Source organism: Prionailurus viverrinus, unplaced genomic scaffold (genome assembly GCF_022837055.1).
Source record: "Prionailurus viverrinus isolate Anna unplaced genomic scaffold, UM_Priviv_1.0 scaffold_35, whole genome shotgun sequence".
NCBI classification, from domain to species: Eukaryota; Metazoa; Chordata; class Mammalia; order Carnivora; family Felidae; genus Prionailurus; species Prionailurus viverrinus.
The window spans coordinates 7,102,180-7,121,899 of record NW_025927605.1 but is presented as its reverse complement, the minus strand read 5'-3'; the positions used below and the strand labels follow the sequence as shown (position 1 = coordinate 7,121,899).

The 19,720-nt window shown below is 52.1% G+C and overlaps 1 protein-coding gene across 6 annotated transcripts in view; it reads left to right on the top strand.

Annotated features, from left to right (window-relative positions):
• Window positions 1-2,023: 2,023 nt before the first annotated feature.
• TTLL6 (tubulin tyrosine ligase like 6) overlaps window positions 2,024-19,720 on the top strand; it is a 38,887-nt gene continuing 21,190 nt past the window's right edge. For 2 of the 6 annotated variants that reach the window (XR_007149451.1, XM_047845932.1), the window contains exons 1-9: window positions 2,025-2,239; window positions 9,098-9,190; window positions 11,375-11,593; window positions 12,680-12,717; window positions 13,716-13,834; window positions 13,974-14,104; window positions 15,520-15,676; window positions 16,411-16,554; window positions 17,148-17,233. Coding sequence is in view for 5 of the 6 variants with exons in the window: in XM_047845932.1 (XP_047701888.1) it covers window positions 9,114-9,190; window positions 11,375-11,593; window positions 12,680-12,717; window positions 13,716-13,834; window positions 13,974-14,104; window positions 15,520-15,676; window positions 16,411-16,554; window positions 17,148-17,233 (971 nt within the window). In the remaining variant the exon portion in view is untranslated. Of the gene's footprint in view, window positions 2,240-9,097; window positions 9,191-11,374; window positions 11,594-12,676; window positions 13,835-13,973; window positions 14,105-15,519; window positions 15,677-16,164; window positions 16,214-16,410; window positions 16,555-17,147; window positions 17,234-19,720 lie in introns of those variants that run through there. The other 4 variants (XM_047845933.1, XM_047845936.1, XM_047845935.1 and 1 more) reach the window with 4 other exon arrangements.

The window sequence follows — 19,720 nt, the reverse complement described above, 5'->3', positions numbered from 1 at the left end:
ACCTGGAGGGAAGGGGGACCGAGGGAAGAGGTAGAGGATAGGGTGGCAGGGAGGTTTCTGGAAGAGCAGCAGATGGGCCCCTGGTTTCACCTCAGGCCCTCCAGCGTGAATCTAAGCATCACTAACCAGGCTTTCATTGTCCACTTGGGGCTAAGCCATGCCTTTGCCTCTAGGCTCCTGCCTGGGCAGATCAGCTGGTTAAGGGACAGGGTCCTGTGCCGGGAGGAAAACTTCCTCCAGCAACTTAGATCAAAAGGTTAACAGTTAATTTACAGGCATATGAGAGCACTCAGTCGTGAGTAACTGTACAAACAGCTAGGCATAAAGGTTTATTATGTATCAGTTTTATAAGGGGGGGAAGGGTTGGGGGTGTGACTGGGGCTTCAAAATGGGCTTCTGATGAGACTTGTTTACACAATTTTTGGAATGTCCAAGTGTCCAGGAACAGAGCCTCCCTGGGGACATAAGGGGTGTGTCAGGGAGAGGGGCAGCGGACTGTTGTAAAGCTCTGCTTTATTCAGATAAGGGATCAGAGGCCAGCACGAAGTCCCAGGCACATGGATTGGACACAATGTTCCCAATGAATCTGCTAAAACCTTCATCCTCTCGGAAACTCCCCGGGACTAACTCCACATCCTCCACATCAGCGAGGATCTGGCCTCTTCCACTAGTCCTTTTGATTACGGCTTCTCTGGGAAGGGCCTGTGTCTCCTCTGTCTCCCCTCAACCGAGGGAAGAGAACTCTATCCTCAGCGTGAGAGTTAATGTTGCAGAGTCTTACCTAAGTCTTACTCCTTGGGACTGAACAATCCTTTCCCGCAGGAGCAGCTACATTTCAGGAACATCAATTCGAGCATCTGGAAATCTGCAGAATGAAGAACAATGGATATAGGCAACAAGAAATCCCCGGCGCCATCCATCAGGGAGTTTCCTAAGAACACTGTGGTTCAGGAATTTTATTTATTTATTTTTTAAAGTGCTTTTTAAAGTTTATTCATTCATGGCGAGAGAGAGCGTGCGCGAGAGAGCAAGCGGGGGAGGGCCAGAGAGAAAGAGGGAGAGAGAGAGAATCCCAGGCGGGCTCCATGCTGACAGCGGAGAGCCCCATTTGGGGCTCGAACTCACCGCCCGTGAGGTCATGACCTGAGCCGACCAACTGACCCCCCGCCCCCCCTCCCCCTTCAGGAGTTTTAAGTCGATCCTTTGGTCTTTCCCCAATCCTGAACGAACCCAGGTAGAAACAGCTCTACTGGCCGCCAACCTTTGCAGGCCCGCAGGAGTCTGGGCTGACACAGGCGGAAACGGAAGGAAACCACGATCCTGCGAATCCCGTCATTACTCTGATTCCCCCGACTGCCAGAGGACAGTCAGAATGTCGCTGTGCGAAGCCCAGACCCCGGAGCCCTGCGCGGCCGCCTCTCTCGGCCAGGGGCTCGTTCGGTAGAGGGGCCACGACCCCCCCCCCCACCCCACTCTCTGAGATGTCATGATTCAGTAAGCCAGAGCGGTTCCTTGCAGGTTTGCGGTATCTACTGTTGGAGAAGCTAAACCCGGAGAGATGATGTCAACTGCCCAGGATTACACATGCCTGAGATCTTGACTTGGGTCTCAATCCAATGCTGTCTGCGCGGCTCCCCTCTGGTCCCGGCTTCGGCTATTCACCCTCCCCAGAGCGCCAGAGGACGAGACCGCCCCCCTCGGTGCACCCCACTCGCCCCCCCTCCCCTCCCCTCCCCTCCCCTCCCCTCCCCCTCCTCCTCCGGGGCAGCTGGAGCTTCCGAGGCAGACAATTCGGATCCGCTCGGCCCCGAGGCTCCAGCTGCGCCTGCGCACGACGCCCCGACGCCCCGACGGCGCGGGCGGGGGAGGGCGGGGACCCGCGCAGGGCTAGCAGTGGAGCCGCCCCGAGCGCGAGGAGCGCGGCCCAAGCGTCCTCCGCGTCTCCAGGGACGACCTCGGGCGCTGGCCTCTCAGAGCAAAGGGGCGGTTAATTGGATTGGGGGGGGGGGGGCAAGGCCGTCTGCCGCTGGGGCCAATCGAAGACCTGGAAAGCCCTATATGCAAATATATGTGGGCTGGGCGCACCCCAAGTTAGGAGGAGCGCGGGTTGGGCTTAAGGGTTGTGGGGCAGCCAATGGGACCTTGTCTCCTTAAGTCTTTTGAGGAGGGGGCCCGAAAGTGTGGCTGCGACCGATACGCGCAGCAGAGCGGGGGCAAGACGGGGAGATAGGAATTGCGGGTAAGAGCCCCCCCCCAAACCCGATGCTGGCCCTAGATCGCGGCCTCCTAGTGTCTCCCCACGGAAAACCTGGTTCTACATACCCCCGAAGTCCCCCTCGGTGCCTAGTTCACCAGGGTTATTCCCTCTGTCCTCCCTGGTGGCTCTCTATGGCCAACGCCACTCGCCCTCCCAGTCCCTGCTCCCCCTTGGCGCCGCAGCTCATCTCTTCCCAGCTCCGTACTGGCGTTCATCCCGGAAATACCCTCGCTCCCTTTCTCATCCTCAAGACCCCGATGCCAGGACCTTGCCCTCACTCTCTTCCTTTTCTGGCTCCATAACCCCTCCTGTCCCCGCTTCTCACCCGAACCTGGGCCACCCTCACTTCCTGCCCTGGATTTCCCAAACCCCGCCCAGGGAGCTGTCCCTTAGATACCGGAGATCCCTGGGAATCGCCAAACTTTCTCTGCCTCCTTCCCCATCGCTGGGCCTTTCTCCTGATCACCTTTCTTCCTTTGCCTGGAGAAACCTTCCAGAAAGACCCTTCTGTTTTGGATAGCCAGCACAGCCCTCAACAAATACCCCTACCCCTCCTTTTCAGCTCCCCCCTTTCCAGTTCCTATTTCTCACCTCCCGAGGGAGAATTCTTCTAGGCTTGAGGAATGTTCTCCTTTGGGATTTGAACCCTAGGAAAAATGTAACTCACATTTGGGAATGAGATGGGAAGGGAGCTAACCTTTACTAAGCACCGGTATGTACCAGGCTCTTCATTCAGTAAGTTATTTAATAGATACACCAATCCTGCTGTTATATTTTCATTTTACATAGCTTTTATTTTAAGCCAAGCACTGCTTTAAGAGCATTATAAATGTTAACTCATTTCGTCTTTAAATAACGCCCCAAGATAGATATTATTTTCTTCATTTTCCTCATGAGGAAACTGAGGTACAAAGAAACTCAGTTTCTCACCCACAGTCACCCACTAGGAAGTAGAGTTGGGATCTGGATCCAGATCCATCTGTCTTTGCTGGTGATGCAGAGTATTGTGCAGAAAATGGCTGGGCGTGAGCCTGCCTTGAACAATGCATCTTCCCGTCAGTTTCTGGCAGAGCAAAAAATGGAATCTGAGTCAGCAAGATTCTGAGTGTTTCCAGAGAACATGGCTGGTCACTCTCAGCACTTCTTACTGGCACAGCCCTTACGCAGTTGAGTGCCCCCATCCCTCCCTTGTTAATCCACATCTTGCTAAGAACCCATTTAGTCCCTGGGCTGAAATTCCAAGGGTGGCTAGAATGAAAAGGCAAAAGTTCATAAAAAGCATCTCAATTTATTCTGCCTGCATCAAAGCTCAAAGCACTTAAAAATTGTTTTTAATGTTTATTTTATTTTTGAGAAAGAGAGAGACAGAGCACAAGCAGGAGAGGGGCAGAGAGACAGGGAGACACAGAATCCGACGCAGGCTCCAGGCTCTGAGCTGTCAGCACAGAGCCCGACGCGGGGCTCGAACCCACAAGCAATGAGATCATGACCTGAGCTGAAATCGGCGCTCAGCTGACTGAGCCACCCAGGCGGCCCGCACTTTTCTTTTTAAAATATATATTTATTTATCTTTGAGAGAGAGAGTGTGAGTGGGGGAAGGGCAGAGAGAGAGGGAGACACAGAATCCGAAGCAGGCTCCAGGCTCTCAGCTGTCAGCACAGAGTTGGACACGGGGCTCGAACCCACAAACCGTGAGATCATGACCTGAGCTGAACTTGGATACTTAACTGACTGTGCCACCCAGGCACCCCAAAGCACTTTTCTCGATGTGAAGTTTTTATCTTCTGGTGGTCCGGTAATCACAGAAAAGATAGGGAATAAAAGATAGGGAATGAAGGTGAACCTGAAAGCAATGTAACATTGTGTGTCAATGACACTGAAAAAAAAAAAAAGGGAATGAGGGAGGCGATATTACCTGGCTTCTTATGCCATACAAAATCAAAGAGGCAAAGCTGAAAGCAAGATCCAGAGATCTAACCTCCCCATCTTCCCCAACCTACTTTCAACCTTTTCCAAGAGCTAGCCACTGGAAGCCTTCAGAGGGATGCTTCTGGTAGAGGAATGAGGACCCAAAGTTGTAAAAGGGAGGAGGTGCGGGAAAACATATTATTTGGGAGAAGAGAAGGTAGTCATCTGGCAGACACAGTAGGATGGCCCTTCAGTGCTATATGTAATTCTACAGACTGAAAGAAAAGTCCAGGCTCTGAAGGTCGGGATGAAAAAACTTAGTTACAACTTTAAACATGCTCCGTGATCTGTTCGTAACCACCAAATAATTCTTTTCTCCAATGTATTGACACCCGTATTAATTCCGCCTTGCCAAAGAAAGCGCTAGATATTTTCCGTGCGCCTCTAGGGGGAAGAAGAGGAGTCAGCACGTATAGTCTTTCAGCAGTGGAAACGCTCCCTTGCTGTGAGATTTTTCCAAATAATCTGCAATGTGTTTTTGCATGAAGCCATCCCAGGGCTCATTCCCTCCCCCTGGTGGCCAATGAAAGGCATTTTCATGCTGTCTAGCCAGATGTGGTCGGCTTTGCCTGGCGTGGAAGCTTCTCCAAGATCAAACCCCACACTAAAATGAGAGGAAACATCACTGTTTGTAAATGGTCTTAACTGTCCTCTTTGGAAAGGTGAACTAAATGTTTCTTGCGTCATTATGTAAAACCGAAGATGGTATTTACTCTGTTTGCTACGTTAGCACAAGTCGGTTGCCTTTAAACGTTCTCCAAGGCGCTTAGTCCGCATTGCCTGTCCATTCACCTGGCGTAACGGAAAGATGAGCAGAGGGTGCAGTAGCCAGGGCTTTGGTCCTGGCCCTTCTGACTCGCTCTCTGGCTTTGTGCAAGTCCCCTCCTCTAGCTGGCAGGGGCATTTCCAAACTTCCAAAAAGCAAACAGTTTCAACTAGGTATTCTCATGGTCCCTCCCAGCTGTAATATTGAGGAATTCAGTAAGAGCTGAGAAAGTGTTCCAGGGGTGCCTGGGTGGCTCAGTCGGTTAAGCGTCTGACTCCTTTTTTTTTTTTTTTTTTTTAGCTTATTTATTTAATTAATTTACATTCAAGTTAGTTAGCATCTGGTGCAACAATGATTTCAGGAGTAGATTCCTTAATGCCCCTTATCCATTTAGCCCATCTCCCCTCCCACAACCTCTCCAGTAACCCTCTGTTTGTTCACCATATTTATGAGTCTCTTCCGTTTTGTCTCCCTCCCTGTTTTTATATTATTTTTGCTTCCCTTCCCTTATATTCATCTGTTTGGTATCTTAAATTCCTCATACGAGTGAAGTCATATGATATTTGTCTTTCTCTGACTGACTGATTTCGCTTAGCCTCACGACCTCCAGTTCCATCCACACAGTTGCAAATGGCGAGATTTCATTCTTTTTGATTGCCGAGCAATACTCCATTGTCTATATATACCGCATCTTCTTTATCCATTCACCTGCCAATGCACATTTGGGCTCTTTCCATACTTTGGCTATTGTCGAGAGAGGTGTCTGACTCTTTTTTTTTTTTTTTTTTGTGCAAAAAGGTGATTTTAAAAAAAAATTTTTTTTTTAACGTTTATTTATTTTTGAGACAGAGAGAGGCAGAGCATGAACGGGGGAGGGTCAGAGAGAGAGGGAGACACAGAATCGGAAGCAGGCTCCAGGCTCTGGGCCATCATCAGCCCAGAGCCCGACGCGGGGCTCGAACTCAAGGACCGTGAGATCGTGACCTGAGCTGAAGTCGGACGCTTAACCGACTGAGCCACCCAGGCGCCCCTAAAAAAAAAAAGGTGATTTTATTAAAGCATGGGGACAGGACCCATGGACGGGAAGAGCTGCTTATTTTATTTTATTTTATTTTATTTTATTTTATTTTATTTTTTTGGTGAAGCGTCTGGCTCTTGATCTCAGCTCAGGTCTTGATCTCAGCGTCATGAGTTCAAGCCTTGTGTCGGGCTCTGCGCTGGGTGTGAGGCTACTTTAAAAAAAAAAAAAGTTTGGGGCGCCTGGGTGGCGCAGTCGGTGAAGCGTCCGACTTCAGCCAGGTCACGATCTCGCGGTCCGTGAGTTCGAGCCCCGCGTCAGGCTCTGGGCTGACGACTCGGAGCCTGGAGCCTGTTTCCGATTCTGTGTCTCCCTCTCTCTCTGCCCCTCCCCCGTTCATGCTCTGTCTCTCTCTGTCCCAAAAAAATAAATAAACGTTGAAAAAAAAAAAAGTTTTAATTACAGCCCAAATAAGAGCCCACGTACAACGTGGACTTTGGTGACGAGAAGGGCAGGAAACAGAGAAAATAAATACAAACTAGAAACAGTAGAGTTGTTCCCAGGTTATGGCAAATCTGGGGAGATCCAGGCCCTTAATGGAGGTGGGAATTTGGAAGGAGTTGGCTTTAAGGAAAATGGGACCAACTGATTGTTAAGGGACTGAGGTCACCAAAACCGCTTCTGGGAGCTGGGAGACCAGTCGCTTCACTTTCCGGTCACACCGTTTATGAGTGATCAGCTGAGAGGGAAAGGCGGCGTGTGGCGTGTAGAAGAGAGAGAGGCTGTGGAACCCCAGCTATGTCTCCTGCCTTTGCCCCTTTGTGCCTCAATCTTCTCATCTGTAATGGAGGCGAGAGAATATCTATGACCCGATGGTCTGCCGAGACAGTACATACGGATATAACATGCTTCAGTGCAATGTAAATGCTTAGTTACGTGGTAAATGGGTTGTAAAAGTAGCTACGGTTACACATGAGTGACACGAAGTGTTGTAAGTGCCCTCTTCAACCCAAGGCCAGTGCTTGAAAAACTGCTATTTATCTAATGCTCACAACAGCGCTTCTATTATATAGATGAGGAAAACGAACGGTAAGCTAAATGAGTCCGTGAATCTATTCCTTCTTCCAGTCTGATCATTCGGGAAGCTTATAACCCTCTGGTGTCTGCCAGGCCCGGTAGTAGGAGCTGAGCATTCACAGACACGGTCTTTTCCATCAGGGAGGTCACAGTCCAGGGCCACATAGCTGGTGCTGACAGGTAGCCTTTAGTGAGCACTTACTCTGCGCCTGGCACTGTCCTAAGCACTTTGTATTGTATTAACTCCTTTTAATTTCCGTAACTGGCTGGGGCAAACCATTTTACAGATGGGGGAACTAAGGCAGAAGGGGCAGTGAAATACATTGCCCGAGGTCACGCGACTAGAAAGTGGCAGAGCCGGGATTTCAATCCAGGCAGACAGGCTCCAGAATCTGAGTTCTCAGCGACTTCTCTTAGCAGGTGACTTAAAGTCACGTCTCTCACTGCAGCGGCCCTCACGCCAGGATGTACGTATATCTCGGGATGCCGGCAGCCCCCCTTCACCCTTTTCTATTCTCCTTAGCCCCGTCCTTCGAATTTGCTGCCTCTCCTTCTCTAGTTCCACAAGACTGCGAGACTGCTTTTGACACCCGAGTTGTTGGGCGGGAGAGAAGGGACTGGCTGCTGGCACTGGGTAAGAGGAGACTGGTGGAGTCCAGTAAGACCTGAGACTCTCTGGAGGAAGCAGCTTCTGTTCTAACTCACAGCTGCTTGGGGGCCAGAGAGATGCCAGAGAGGGCAGGCAAATCCAGATGTCAAGGGCGCCTGGCTTGCGGCCCGGAGAGAAATGACCTGGACGGACGAAAATGCTTCCCCTCTCTTCATGCTACTGTGAGAAAAATAACAGCACAGGCGCAGCTGTTTTGTGGCTCTGGTGTCACGGAGACCACAGGGACCGGACTGGGGCAGGTCGAAAAATAGCTAATGAGGGAGGCATGATTTGGCTCTGGCAGATTTCTGGCATGAAGCACTGGGGACCTACTTTTCCAAAAGCGACAGAAATCTGGATTTTTCGGAGAAATCCACATTTCCTACGTATTGGCAACTCCTTTATGTATCCGTTCTTGCTAGGTTTTACTTATTTGTTTTGAGAGCGCGCGCCTGCGCGCCTGCAGGGGAGGGGCAGAGAGAGAGAGAGAGGGAGAGAGAATCCCAAGCAGGCTCCGCTCTGTCAGGCTGTCAGGGCAGAGCCCGGTGCCACAGTCGAGTTCGTGAACCGTGACGTCAGGACCTGAGCCGACACACGAAGAGCCGGACACCTAACTGGCTGAGTCACCAGGCACCCCAGCAACGACTTCTTTTTAATTTTTTTTTTAACGTTTATTTATTTTTGAGACAGAGAGAGACAGAGCATGAACGGGGGAGGGGCAGAGAGAGAGGGAGACACAGAATCCGAAGCAGGCTCCAGGCTCTGAGCCATCAGCCCAGAGCCCGACGCGGGGCTCGAACTCACGGACCGCGAGATCCGTGACCTGAGTTGAAGTCGGACGCCTAACCGACTGAGCCACCCAGGTGCCCCTACTTCTATTTAAAACTATAACAACTACACACTGTGGTGGGGTGGGCCAAGTAAACATTTCTGCAGGTGGATTCAGCATGTGACCCCAGGCACCCCCCCCTTCCTCCCCCTGGCAAACTGTGAGCACCGTATTCTCTATCAGGAACCTTTGAGAGAAGTCAGCGGGATTTAGCCTTGGGGAAGAAACAGGACGGAGAGGGCTGGGGGAGGAGGAAGCTGGGAGACCAAAGGCAAAGCAAAAATAGACACATGGGGGGGCATCGACTGCTCTCCGCCACCTTGCACCTGACTCAAGCACCATTCAACTGGCTCTCGGGTCATAGATAGCCTAGAATACAGGGGAAAGGCAGGTGGGAACCAATGCGGTGGCGATCAGTTCCCTGAGAAGTGCAAGGGTTCGGTTCCCTGGTCCATGTGCCTGAGGCCCTCTGGGACAAGAGGAAACAGAATTTGATCTTGTTGTTGTTGTTGTTGTTTTTCTCTTTGAGGCAGGCAGACAGCGGCAGCCATGACTTGTTCTTACCACTTGGGCAAGGACTCGAAAGACAGCAGAGACAACTCGCGACTCCAGAGGCCACGTTCAGGGTCAGTTTTGTCTCCTCGAGTTAACATTAACCTTTGGGTAAACGGAGCCACTCCTCCACGGCTTGGTAAACAGAAGCCGTTGCGGAGGGCTAGGGGAGCGGAACGGGCCGTTTATCTGAAATCAAGGGAGCAGCCCCAGGTCAATATTTCACGTACCTCGGTCCTCTTGGACTTTGCCAAGAATGTGCCTGTCCACTGGGCAACACAGGCTCACGAGGCCCAGGTTTCGTCGGGTGGTTGTGCCGAGTACAACTCTGTCTCCCCTTTTCAGGTGTCACCATAACTGGGCTTGGGAATAAGTGACAACCCCCTTTCGGCAAGAGAGAAACCAGGGGCAGTCCCTGGCTGACTTAATAATTCTGCCCTTCCTCTTGGCGACGGCTGTGAGCTTTCAGTGTGATGGTGGGTGTGATAATTCTCTGAAAACACTAAAGAAGTACACACATATAAGGGAGGCTTTTTTTTTTTTTAATTTTTTAACGTTTATTTATGAGAGAGAGGGAGAGACAGAGCACGAGTGGGGGAGAGGCAGAGAGAGAGGGAGACACAGAATCGGAAGCAGGCGCCAGGCTCCGAGCCATCAGCACAGAGCCCGACGCGGGGCTCGAACCCACAAACCGCGAGATCATGACTTGAGCCGAAGTCCGACACTCAACCGACAGAGCCACCCAGGAGGGCGGCTTTATTACTGAGTTATTCATACGTAGCGTCCAAGTTAGAGCCCTCTACTCCCCAATTTTGGTGTGGGAAAGGGGCAGAGAGACACGGAAGGATGCAGTAATGTTAAAAATGTGGCAACAGGTACAAAAAATTGTCTAGAATTAGCAAGTTTGGGTATGGAGGGAAAGTGATTCCCATGAGATTATGTGAGTTGGTGAGCCAGCTGTTATGGTATATTGCTGGAGGTAGGCCAAATTGTTGGGAGTCCCTCTGGGAAACAACATGGCAAGATAGATAGGTAGATAGATGATAGATAGATAGATAGATAGATAGATAAAATAAAACTAGAAGCTAATTTCTATATTAACCTAGTAATCCTGGCTCCAGATATATACCTTACCGTGTCCTTTTCTAAACTTTCTTTAAAGAGGGGAAGGGCCCCAGAAGATTGGCTTTATGGTCATAGAAATCTTGGAGGTGAAGGTGATGAATCAGTTCATTGGATCTGGGCTGTTCTGGGTCACCCCAAGCAAACTAAGCACATTCCTAAGGATTATTGAAACAAAGGCATTAAAAATCATTTGAAAACCTTGGGGCGCCTGGGTAGCTCAGTGGGTTAAGTGTCCGACTTCGGCCCGGGTCATGATCTTGCAGTTCGTGAGTCTGAGCCCTGCGTCGGGCTCTGCGCCGACAGCTCAGAGCCTGGAGCTGCTTCAGATTCTGTGTCTCCCTCTCTCTCTGCCCCTCCCCTGCTTGTGCTCTGTCTCCGTGTCTCTCTCTCTCTCTCTCCCAAAAATAAATAATTTAAAAAAAAAACATTAAAAAATATTGAAATGCCCAGCAAACAACGAAGAAGTCATCATGGGGATAGGAGGAGCGACAAGAACTCTGCTGGACTTCCTTAGTGCCATTTTACCGTTTGGTCTTGTTTTTACGTTGAATCGCAGGGGGCGGGAGACACTGTAGCCTTTTCTGTGGTTGAGATCTCGGAAGGGCTCCCTCTGGCCCTGAGCTTGGTATGGGCTCAGTCAGCTACAAATTGACCCTGTGCTCCGCTCCCTTTGCATTCACGGTCAGGCAGCAGGTTGGGCGTGGGACGTTCAGCGTCGTGGGGAGCCAGTTAACGGACCTCCTCAGAGCGCCTCATCTACACCCACTGGGACTAACTCCCTCAGCTAGGAAGGCTTAGGCCTTGGTTCCCAGGCTGTCTCCAGGCACTCGCTCACTTTAATAAGATTGTTTACCAGGTGCCATGCATAGCTTCTCAGCCTACTCCTGAAAAATCCCAGGAGGGCAAAACCAAAGCCAGGATTGGCTGAGCGAGTCCCCAAGGTCAGCGTCAGTGGCAAAAGGTGGAATCGGCTCTCTCCCCGAGCTGGCACCCACCGTGGAGGTGGGGTGGCATTTTATAAACTGCAATCTGTCCCCTGGTCTCCGAGTGGGTCTCCCACCCGCATGAGCAAGGGAGGGGGTCCCCCTGCAGGTGGATTCAAGTAACTGCCGCTCCTTCTGCCCTCTCTCCAGGGTGGGCCGGGATTTGCCCCCAGCCTCCTCCCAGGCTGGGGAGATGCTCCAGTGCCTGCCTTTGGAGGGCGAGGAAGGGGCAGACTCAGAAGAGCAGGAGGACAGCTCCCCAGAAGAGTCGAAAGAAATCGTCACCCTGGTTTTCATGAGCGAGAACGCTGGGGTACAAGAGAGGCTTCAGAATGCCCCGCAGCAAGGCAAGAAGAGGAAGAAAAAAAGGTTAGGACCAAAAGATGGGGAATGGGGTTCCGTGTTGTTGGGAGCAGAGGGGACCCGGAGGGAAGGGGGCCTTGGCCACTAATGAGAGGGTAAAAGAGGCTGTCAAAATCACACCCCTTTCGGTTCAGATGGGAAGGATCCACTTGATGACCTGTTGCACAGAACCAAACGATGGTGTTTGTAATCTTAACCACACTTTGTCCTAATCGTCATTCTATTTGTTGTTTAGCATGCCTTTTTTTTTTTTTTTTTTAAATTGTGTGGAGGGAGACTGTTTCCTTGTTTTAAGGAAGTGCTTATTGCCTTGGGAACTTAGTACATTTAAAGAAATTTTTAAGGTGTATTTATTTTTGAGAGAGAGGGAGAGACAGAGCACGAGTGGGAGAGAGGCAGAGACAGAGGGAGACACAGAATCGGAAGCAGGCTCCAGGCGCTGAGGTGTCGGGGCTCGAACCCACAAACCGTGAGATCATGACCTGAGCTGAAGTCGGACACTTAACCGACTGAGCCCCTCGGGTGCCCCAGTACATTTTAAAAATAACAAGACTGATGCCGATTTCTGGGATCCGACTGTGGCTTCTGTGTTCTAGTTCCCATTTAATATTCTGTCACGCTTCGCCTCTTTTGGGGAAAATGGATCAGTCCTCAGACTCACTGATGTGTGACAGCTTGTCCACTTTCTAACTCACAACTTCCGTTGGTGGGGGCGTCAGGGGGGGAGGGGAGGCAAGAGGTGGGCGACCATGAAGTAATTTGGCCGAAAAGATTTTTACTTCCTGCTCCTGATGGGCCGCTGGAGTCAAAGGATTGAGGGGGCAAGGTTCATAGGAAGCCAAAGCAGAATTCGTTACAGCCACAATGCCGAATTTCGACCTCGTGGGCTGAGTAATGGTAGCGCCCGTGTTTTTTCTGCCTCTCTGCAATCCTTTGGATTCGTGTCTTCAGTAGGGGTGTAGTCAAACCAGGCTGGGTGCGACTGAGTAGGCTTGGACCCGCCTGGGGTGGGATGCTTCTGGGTGCGGCCACGTGTTCTGGCAAGTGCGTCTGTCTCTGTCTTGCTGCTTTCCTTCTTCTCTTTTCCAGATGATTGGTGATCAATCTCTCCACCTGCCGATACGAGAGCGGTGAGCGCCTGCATTCGAGGGATCCACAATGGGGACCCAGTGGATTGCCCCCAAAGGGTTGGGAAGGGTCACCTTGTATATTCTTGGGGGTAAAAAGGGGGTGTCTCCAAATCCTCACGTTTCCTTCACCCAGCTCAATTAACTATTCGAGGAAGGGAATCTCACTCCAAGAAAACGTGGGTTTTGACCATGGTGGTGCCATACTTCAGTTCTCTGTAGTTCTGATGTAGGGTTCTTTGGGAATCTGTAGAAAAGGCAGGGGTTGGTCCTTGTTAGAGCAGAAGTTAGAGACTGGAAGCCTACAGACCCACGTTGGACTATAGAGAAGTGTTGTTGTCATTATATAATTCCGATAGCATATAAGTGTGGGGTTTTTTTTTAATGTTTTATTTATTTTTGGGAGAGTGTGCACCTGCAGGGAAGGGGCAGAGAGAGAGGCGGACAGAGGATCCGAAGCGGGCTCCGAGCTGACGGCAGAGGGCCCGATGTGGGGTTCGAGCTCACGAGCCACGAGATCATGACCCTGGCTGAAGTCGGACCCTCAACCGACGGAACCGCCAGGGGCCCCAGCCTATATGTGGTTTTGAAATGCACTGTATACTTTTTTTTCTGTTAGCTTCCTACTTAAGCTTGACTCTGGCTAATGTTAAGGATTAGTTTACATTCCCTGAACACAGAGTGCTTAGTGTTTGGAGGAAGGCCAGAAGCCTACTTCCTGGCAAGGGAAAGCCAGGCCAGGTAAAACATTCTTCCCAGATAACCTTCTGTGGGGTTTACCGGGTATAGGCTGTATTCCTCAGTAGATCTCCCTGTTTCTTTCTTGGCAAAGGTATGTCCAGACCAGGCAAGATGGCTTCCAGTTCCAACGAGCTGAGGTGTCTCTCTTCAGCACATGGTCTGACATGGTCTGAGACCACCTAGAAACATAGCCTCCCCACCCCATTCTCCTTCCCTACTTCCGGGGCTAACAGGCCTTTCTTTCTCCAACTCCATGGCAGTGCGTAGGGCTGCCCAGCGGTATGGCCTTCGAGAGGGAGGGGAAACCAATGACTGGACTCTCTACTGGACAGACTACTCAGTGTCGCTGGAGAGGGTGATGGAAATGAAAAGTTACCAGGTATCTGGGGGCAGAGCGGATCCTCAGTATAAGTGTGGCATCTCTCCAGCGGGCTCCCACTTTTAGGACCGTCCACCAAGGGGATCTCATGGGTTCTCCCATGGCCCCCATTATTCATGAACTCTGGCTTCCTTCACAGAAAATAAATCACTTCCCTGGGATGAGTGAAATCTGCCGAAAGGACTTGCTGGCCAGAAATATGAGCCGCATGTTAAAGATGTTCCCTAAGGATTTCCTCTTCTTCCCTAGGACCTGGTGTCTTCCTGCTGAGTAAGTGCCCACCTGTGCACCCTTCTCCACCCTCCACCCCCAATTTCCGTCTTGCTCTTGATTCCCTGGTGCCACTTTCCCTTCCCAAAGGATCCCTCGTCTATCGCTCTCCTTTTCAGGAAGAGAAGGGATAAAGGGTGTGTCCAAGGTTGAGAAAACACAAAGCTCTGCTATAAAAAATTAGATGACATCTCGGGGCTGGGTGCCTTGGAGCTTGTGCCTGTAGTTGGGATGAGAATGGGTTCTGACCCTGAACGCTGTTGATTTTGAACTTGTTCCAACCTTTTAAGTGTGCGGTTTCTGGATTTTGATTTTTTTTTTTTAACGTTTATTTATTTTTTTGAGACACAGAGAGACCGAGCATGAGTGGGGGAGGGGCAGAGAGAGAGGGAGACACAGAATCGGAAACAGGCTCCAGGCTCTGAGCTGTCAGCACAGAGCCCGACGCGGGGCTCGAACTCACGGACCGCGAGATCACAACCTGAGCTGAAGTCGGACGCTTAACCCACTGAGCCACCCCGGCACCCTCCCAGTGCTTTTCCAAACCAGGAGCTCCAAGATTCCCAGACTTCCTCAGCTTGTCTGGAACAACTTTCGGGACTTAGTAACAACTCAGAAGGAAACGTGTTTGCCTTTAAGCCACCGGGCACATCTAGATTTCATGGCCCCTAAGGAACTTGGCAGTCAAGTGACTTCTCTAGTGGTCACAATGCAAATGAGTTAAAATGCAAAACAAGGGTAGCAGGACTGAGATCTGTAATGCATCACATTGGCTTCTTTCTTCCGGATACGCTTTCTTCAGAGCGGAGAATACTGTTTGCACCTTGATGCTCTGGCTGGAGGAGAGGTGTTATCCGAGAGGAGCTGGGACCTAGAGTAGGGAAGGAGACGGGTTGATCTGAGGTCACAACACTTGTCAGGGCTTGAGCCAGATGCAGAACGCCACATCTCCTGTCTGCAGACCCGCAAGGCCAAAACACTCGGGTCCCAGCTCCCTTCGTGGGGCATGCAGTCTGTGTTAATGCCTTGCGTGCCGTCTGTCATGTGATCAACCACCGTACAAGCCAGGTGTCGTTACCCCACGGTGTAGATGATGGAAGTAAGGCTTAAAGAGGTCAAGTCCTTGCGAAGGGTTACACAGCTGTGAGCGGTGTCGCCTGGGTTTAAATCCCGACCCAAGTTCCCCCCAAAGCCCACCCTCCCTCCACCGTGTGCGCGTGTGCACGGCCGTCTCTCCTATTGCCAGGTCTCGTAGCGTGCGTCTGTTAGCTCGAGGGCTTTTTCACATTAGAGAGCTTTAGTGTTTCTGTTTTGGTTTGGCTTTTGATGTTTTTTTTGTGAATAAAGGGCTAGGCTTTCTTTGCACTGCTCCCCCTCTAAAGGCGTATTTCATTCCCTTTCTGCCGCTCTGGTAGCTGGGGAGATTTGCAGAACTACAGCAGGTCAAGAAAAAATAAGACGTACATTTGTAAGCCGGATTCGGGCTGCCAAGGGAGAGGTATATTCATCACCCGGACGGTGAAAGATATCAAGCCAGGCGAGGATATGATCTGTCAACTCTATATTTCAAAGGTACTTCTTCCTTAGGATTATTTATTTCTTGCTACAGCAACCTCATGCTCTAGCTTCACTGGACTGTGGGAGATGAGGGGACGGGGGCTGGCGATGGGGGCCGAGCCGAGTCGTGTCTTCTGCCCTGGAAGTTGTCAGAGCAGGCCTTCGGACCAGGGATGTGATGTGTGCCTGGGCAAGCGTCTCTCACCCTTGTGCCCCTGTAGCTGGTCTAGCCTTACTAGGCTGGCCCTTGTCCTCCAACCGATGGCAGCTGGAGGGCACCTTTGGTCTGTGGGTGCCCCGCTTCATTTGGGAGAGGGGAATCGTCCTGGAGAGATCATGGTGACCGGCTTTACTCCATGGCTGGAGGTCAGAAGTCACAGTGGTATAGCCCACCGCAGGGAGGGAGCCCTCTGGGAGCGGGCGCGGATTGGGAAGGCCCGGCCAGCCCTGCAAGAAGCACTCTTGCAGAAGTGACATTGGTGACAGCATGTCCCTCATCACAGGACTTTATAATGGCGCTTTGTCTGGTTGCCTGGAGATCTCCGGGAGGTGGTGAGTTGTGCTGTAGAAAACGGAGGCACAGCGTGGTTTAGTGACTTCTACAGGGCGAGTCCCCCGCCCCCCTCCCCCCCCCCCCCCCATCCTCCTCCCCAACTCGGGCCAAGCCTGCACTCCGTAGTGCCTGGCGATGATCTTCAAGTCTGCATCTCTCCTCTGAAGCCTGTGTGACTCCTGTTCCCTCCTCACAGCCCTTTATCATTGATGGGTTCAAGTTTGACCTGCGGATTTACGTGCTGATGACGTCCTGTGACCCCCTCCGGATTTTTGCATACAACGAAGGGCTAGCGCGCTTCGCCACCACCTCCTACTCCCACCCCTGCGCAGACAACCTGGTGAGCTCAGGGGACGTGCCTCCTCCCCCGCTGCTCCTTAGGGAGACGAAAAGCCCCCAGTTAAACCCACGTCCTCAAGACACTGTGGCTACGGGCTGTCATTTGTTGAACACTTACTACGTGCCGGGTTGCATCCGTCCCTTCACTTGGCCCTGTTAGGAGCCCTCGGAAATAGGGATTATCATCTCTCCATTTCACAAACACGGAAATGAAAACTCAGGGTGTAAGGGACTTGGCGGAGGTCGTGGAAGGAGGAAGAGAGGAGGCTGGGACCCGTGGCCAGAGCTGCCCTGCTTCAAAGCTAGCGCTCCAGATCTGCGGGAGAGCCTCTGCCCACACCTTCAGACCACCCCCCTACCCCAGGACTCCTGAAATGTCCCTCAGGCACTGAACCACCCAAACGCTGGAGGGGTTGGACTCTCTTCTGCCCTAGGCTGCGGGATACCACTTGACTTCCTCTGTTTTGCCACTTGAACCAAGCCCAAGGCCTCCCCTGTCTCTTCTTTAAGACCTAGGGGCCCCGGGAGGGCAAGGAGAGGAAGTGGGAGACCCCACAGAGTTGCGTGTCTCTCTCTCTCTCTCTCTCTCCCCAGGATGACATCTGCATGCACCTGACTAATTATTCCATCAATAAGCATAGCTCCAATTTCGTTCGAGATGCTCAGGCCGGGAGCAAGAGGTAAGGAAGCCCCTTCACTTCTCTCGTCTTGCCCCACCAGGCTCGGAGCCACGGTCTGCGATTCTACCCAAACCCCGTCAGTCCCCCCTGGTGGTTCCATCTTGGGTCACATGGTCTCAGAAACTATTTCTTGGCCTCCGTAGTCGCTGCCCTCTGGCTGTTAATCATTAAAAGCAGGCTACCTCGTAAACCCTAGGAGGTTGGGAGGAGGAGAGAGAAACGCGTACTGTTTCCCCAGCAGGACACACACACACACACACACACACACACACACACGTACGCACGCGTGCACGCCAAAACATACGCCTGGTACGTTGGGCCCTTCTGAGATTTCCAAACCAATAGATATTTATCGATCGCTGGTCTGCCACGCTAGGAGGACAGGTCAGGCGGATGGTCCTTGGGCCTGTGGTTTCCTGGGGTGTTGTTCCAACAGAGATTCTCAAATGATAAGTCACGACGTGTGTGGCGTGTGTTGACAAGACTGTGGCTGGCCAGCTTTGAGAACCGCCCCCCCCCCTCCGCCCCACCTCCCAGGTGTGGGGAAATGAGAGGAATGCCTGAGTATCTTCCCAGTTACTACATTCATGTGATCGGCTAATCCTGTCTCATTGGAGTTTTAGGAGAAAGGGGGAGCTGAAGGAAGGGAGCCTGCCAGGCACCAGGGGAAGGGAGAGTGGTGCCTCCTGTGTGGTGGGGGCCGTGCCGGGCAGGGGGGGGGGGCTTTGTTTACAGTTTCCCCCCCCCCCCCCACGCATCTTCAGAGCACTACGACAGAGGCGTTATAATCTGCCCTTTGTAGGTGGAGAACTATGAGTTAGGTACTATGTCCATTTTACAGACAAGGAAACTGAGGTCTCTGAGAGGTTAAGCTGCCCAAGGCCCCACAACTGTCAGTGCTAGAACAGGATGAGAAGGTAGGTCTGCTAGATTCCAAGGCGCGTGCTCTGCCCCCTGCCTGAGGCTTCCGAGGGCTGATAAACGCGCAATCTGTTTGGCTTTGGAGCCTCAGGGAGGCACGTGAGATTTCACAAGTCCCTTGGTGGCAGAGTTCCAAAAAGCAAACGGAAAATCACTAGCTGAAGCCTGCTCGAAGGGGAGGCCTCCCCTGTTTCCGAGGGCGCCCCCCCCCCCCACTCCCCACCTTGACCGTGGACGCCAGCTCAGCCTTGGGCGCCCTTGCAGGTTGAGTGACGGTGCTCAGTGAGGCCTGGCTTTCAGTCCTGGCTCTGAGTCTGGCCAGCTCAGTCAGCGTGGGCAGCGATCTTTGAGCCTCGGCTTCGTGGCGTGTAAGATGTGGGCAGTGAGATGCCCTGCCCACCTCCCACAGTCACCCCCATGAGACTCAAATGACCTGTGGGACAGTGCTCAGGGTCACCGTGACTTTCCCCAAGGGCCTCTTATGAGAAGGCAATAGGCTTTGCGCCCTCGGGCCATGATGGAGGGGTGGCAGGGGGTGCCGGGACTAAGGGGAGAGTGTGTGGTATGGTTCTGCCACCTTACACCCCACTTCCTCCTTCCTCCTCTATTTCCTCAACTCTCTTTCCCCCCAGGCCAGGCCTCCCCGCTCTGCTCCGCTTCCCCGCCCTCCCCCCTGCCCTCTCTCCCTGAGTTCCGGGCTCATCCTTCCCCAGTGCACCTGGACATGTCCTGTTGCCTACGACTCAGCATTTCCTCACCCCTTGCTCCCACCCCAGCATTCTAGAATGGTTCCCCTGCTCGGCTTCCCCATCTCTTCCTCCTGACCTGCAGGATTAGGGAACTTGGTGTCCTTGAATCCCGAAGATTCCTCCTTCAGAGGTCCCTGTGTCCCTTCTTTTCCACCAGACCCAGACCTCAGACCCAAGGGCTGCTCAGCCCCCTGGCTCTTCACCCTAAATCCAGACTTTAACTTCTCTGTACCTCCATTTTCTCATCTCTAAGATAATTTAGTAATCAGGGCGCCTGGGTGGCTCAGTCGACTGAGCGTCCGACTTCGGCTCAGGGCATGATCTCCGCGTTCACGGGTTCGAGCCCCACATCAGGCTCTGGGCAGACGGCTCAGAGCCTGGAGCCTGCTTCCGATTCTGTGTCTCCCCCTCTCTCTCTCTGCTCCTCCCCAGCTCACACTCTGTCTCTGTCTCAAAAATAAATACACGTTAAAAAAATAAAACGACATGGGAAACTACGAATACTGGCTGGCCAGCCTCAGATATGCCGTCAAGGACCTATTGAGATGACGTATGTGAATAAGCTTCAAAAACAATAACCCCCACGCAGGTGGGTTGTGTTATTCTGTATTCTGTATACAGTACTCCCCCTTGTCTGTGGTTTCCCTTTCCGTGGTTTCAGTTACCCGCGGTTAACTGTGGCCCCGGGAGCAGATGATCCTCCTGATGGAGGATGGTCAGCCTAATGTTGCGTCACAACGTCCGCGTCACTCACCTCATTTGTCTCATCGGGGTAGGCGTCGTATCTCACATCAGCTTCGTAAGCCGGGTGAGCGCA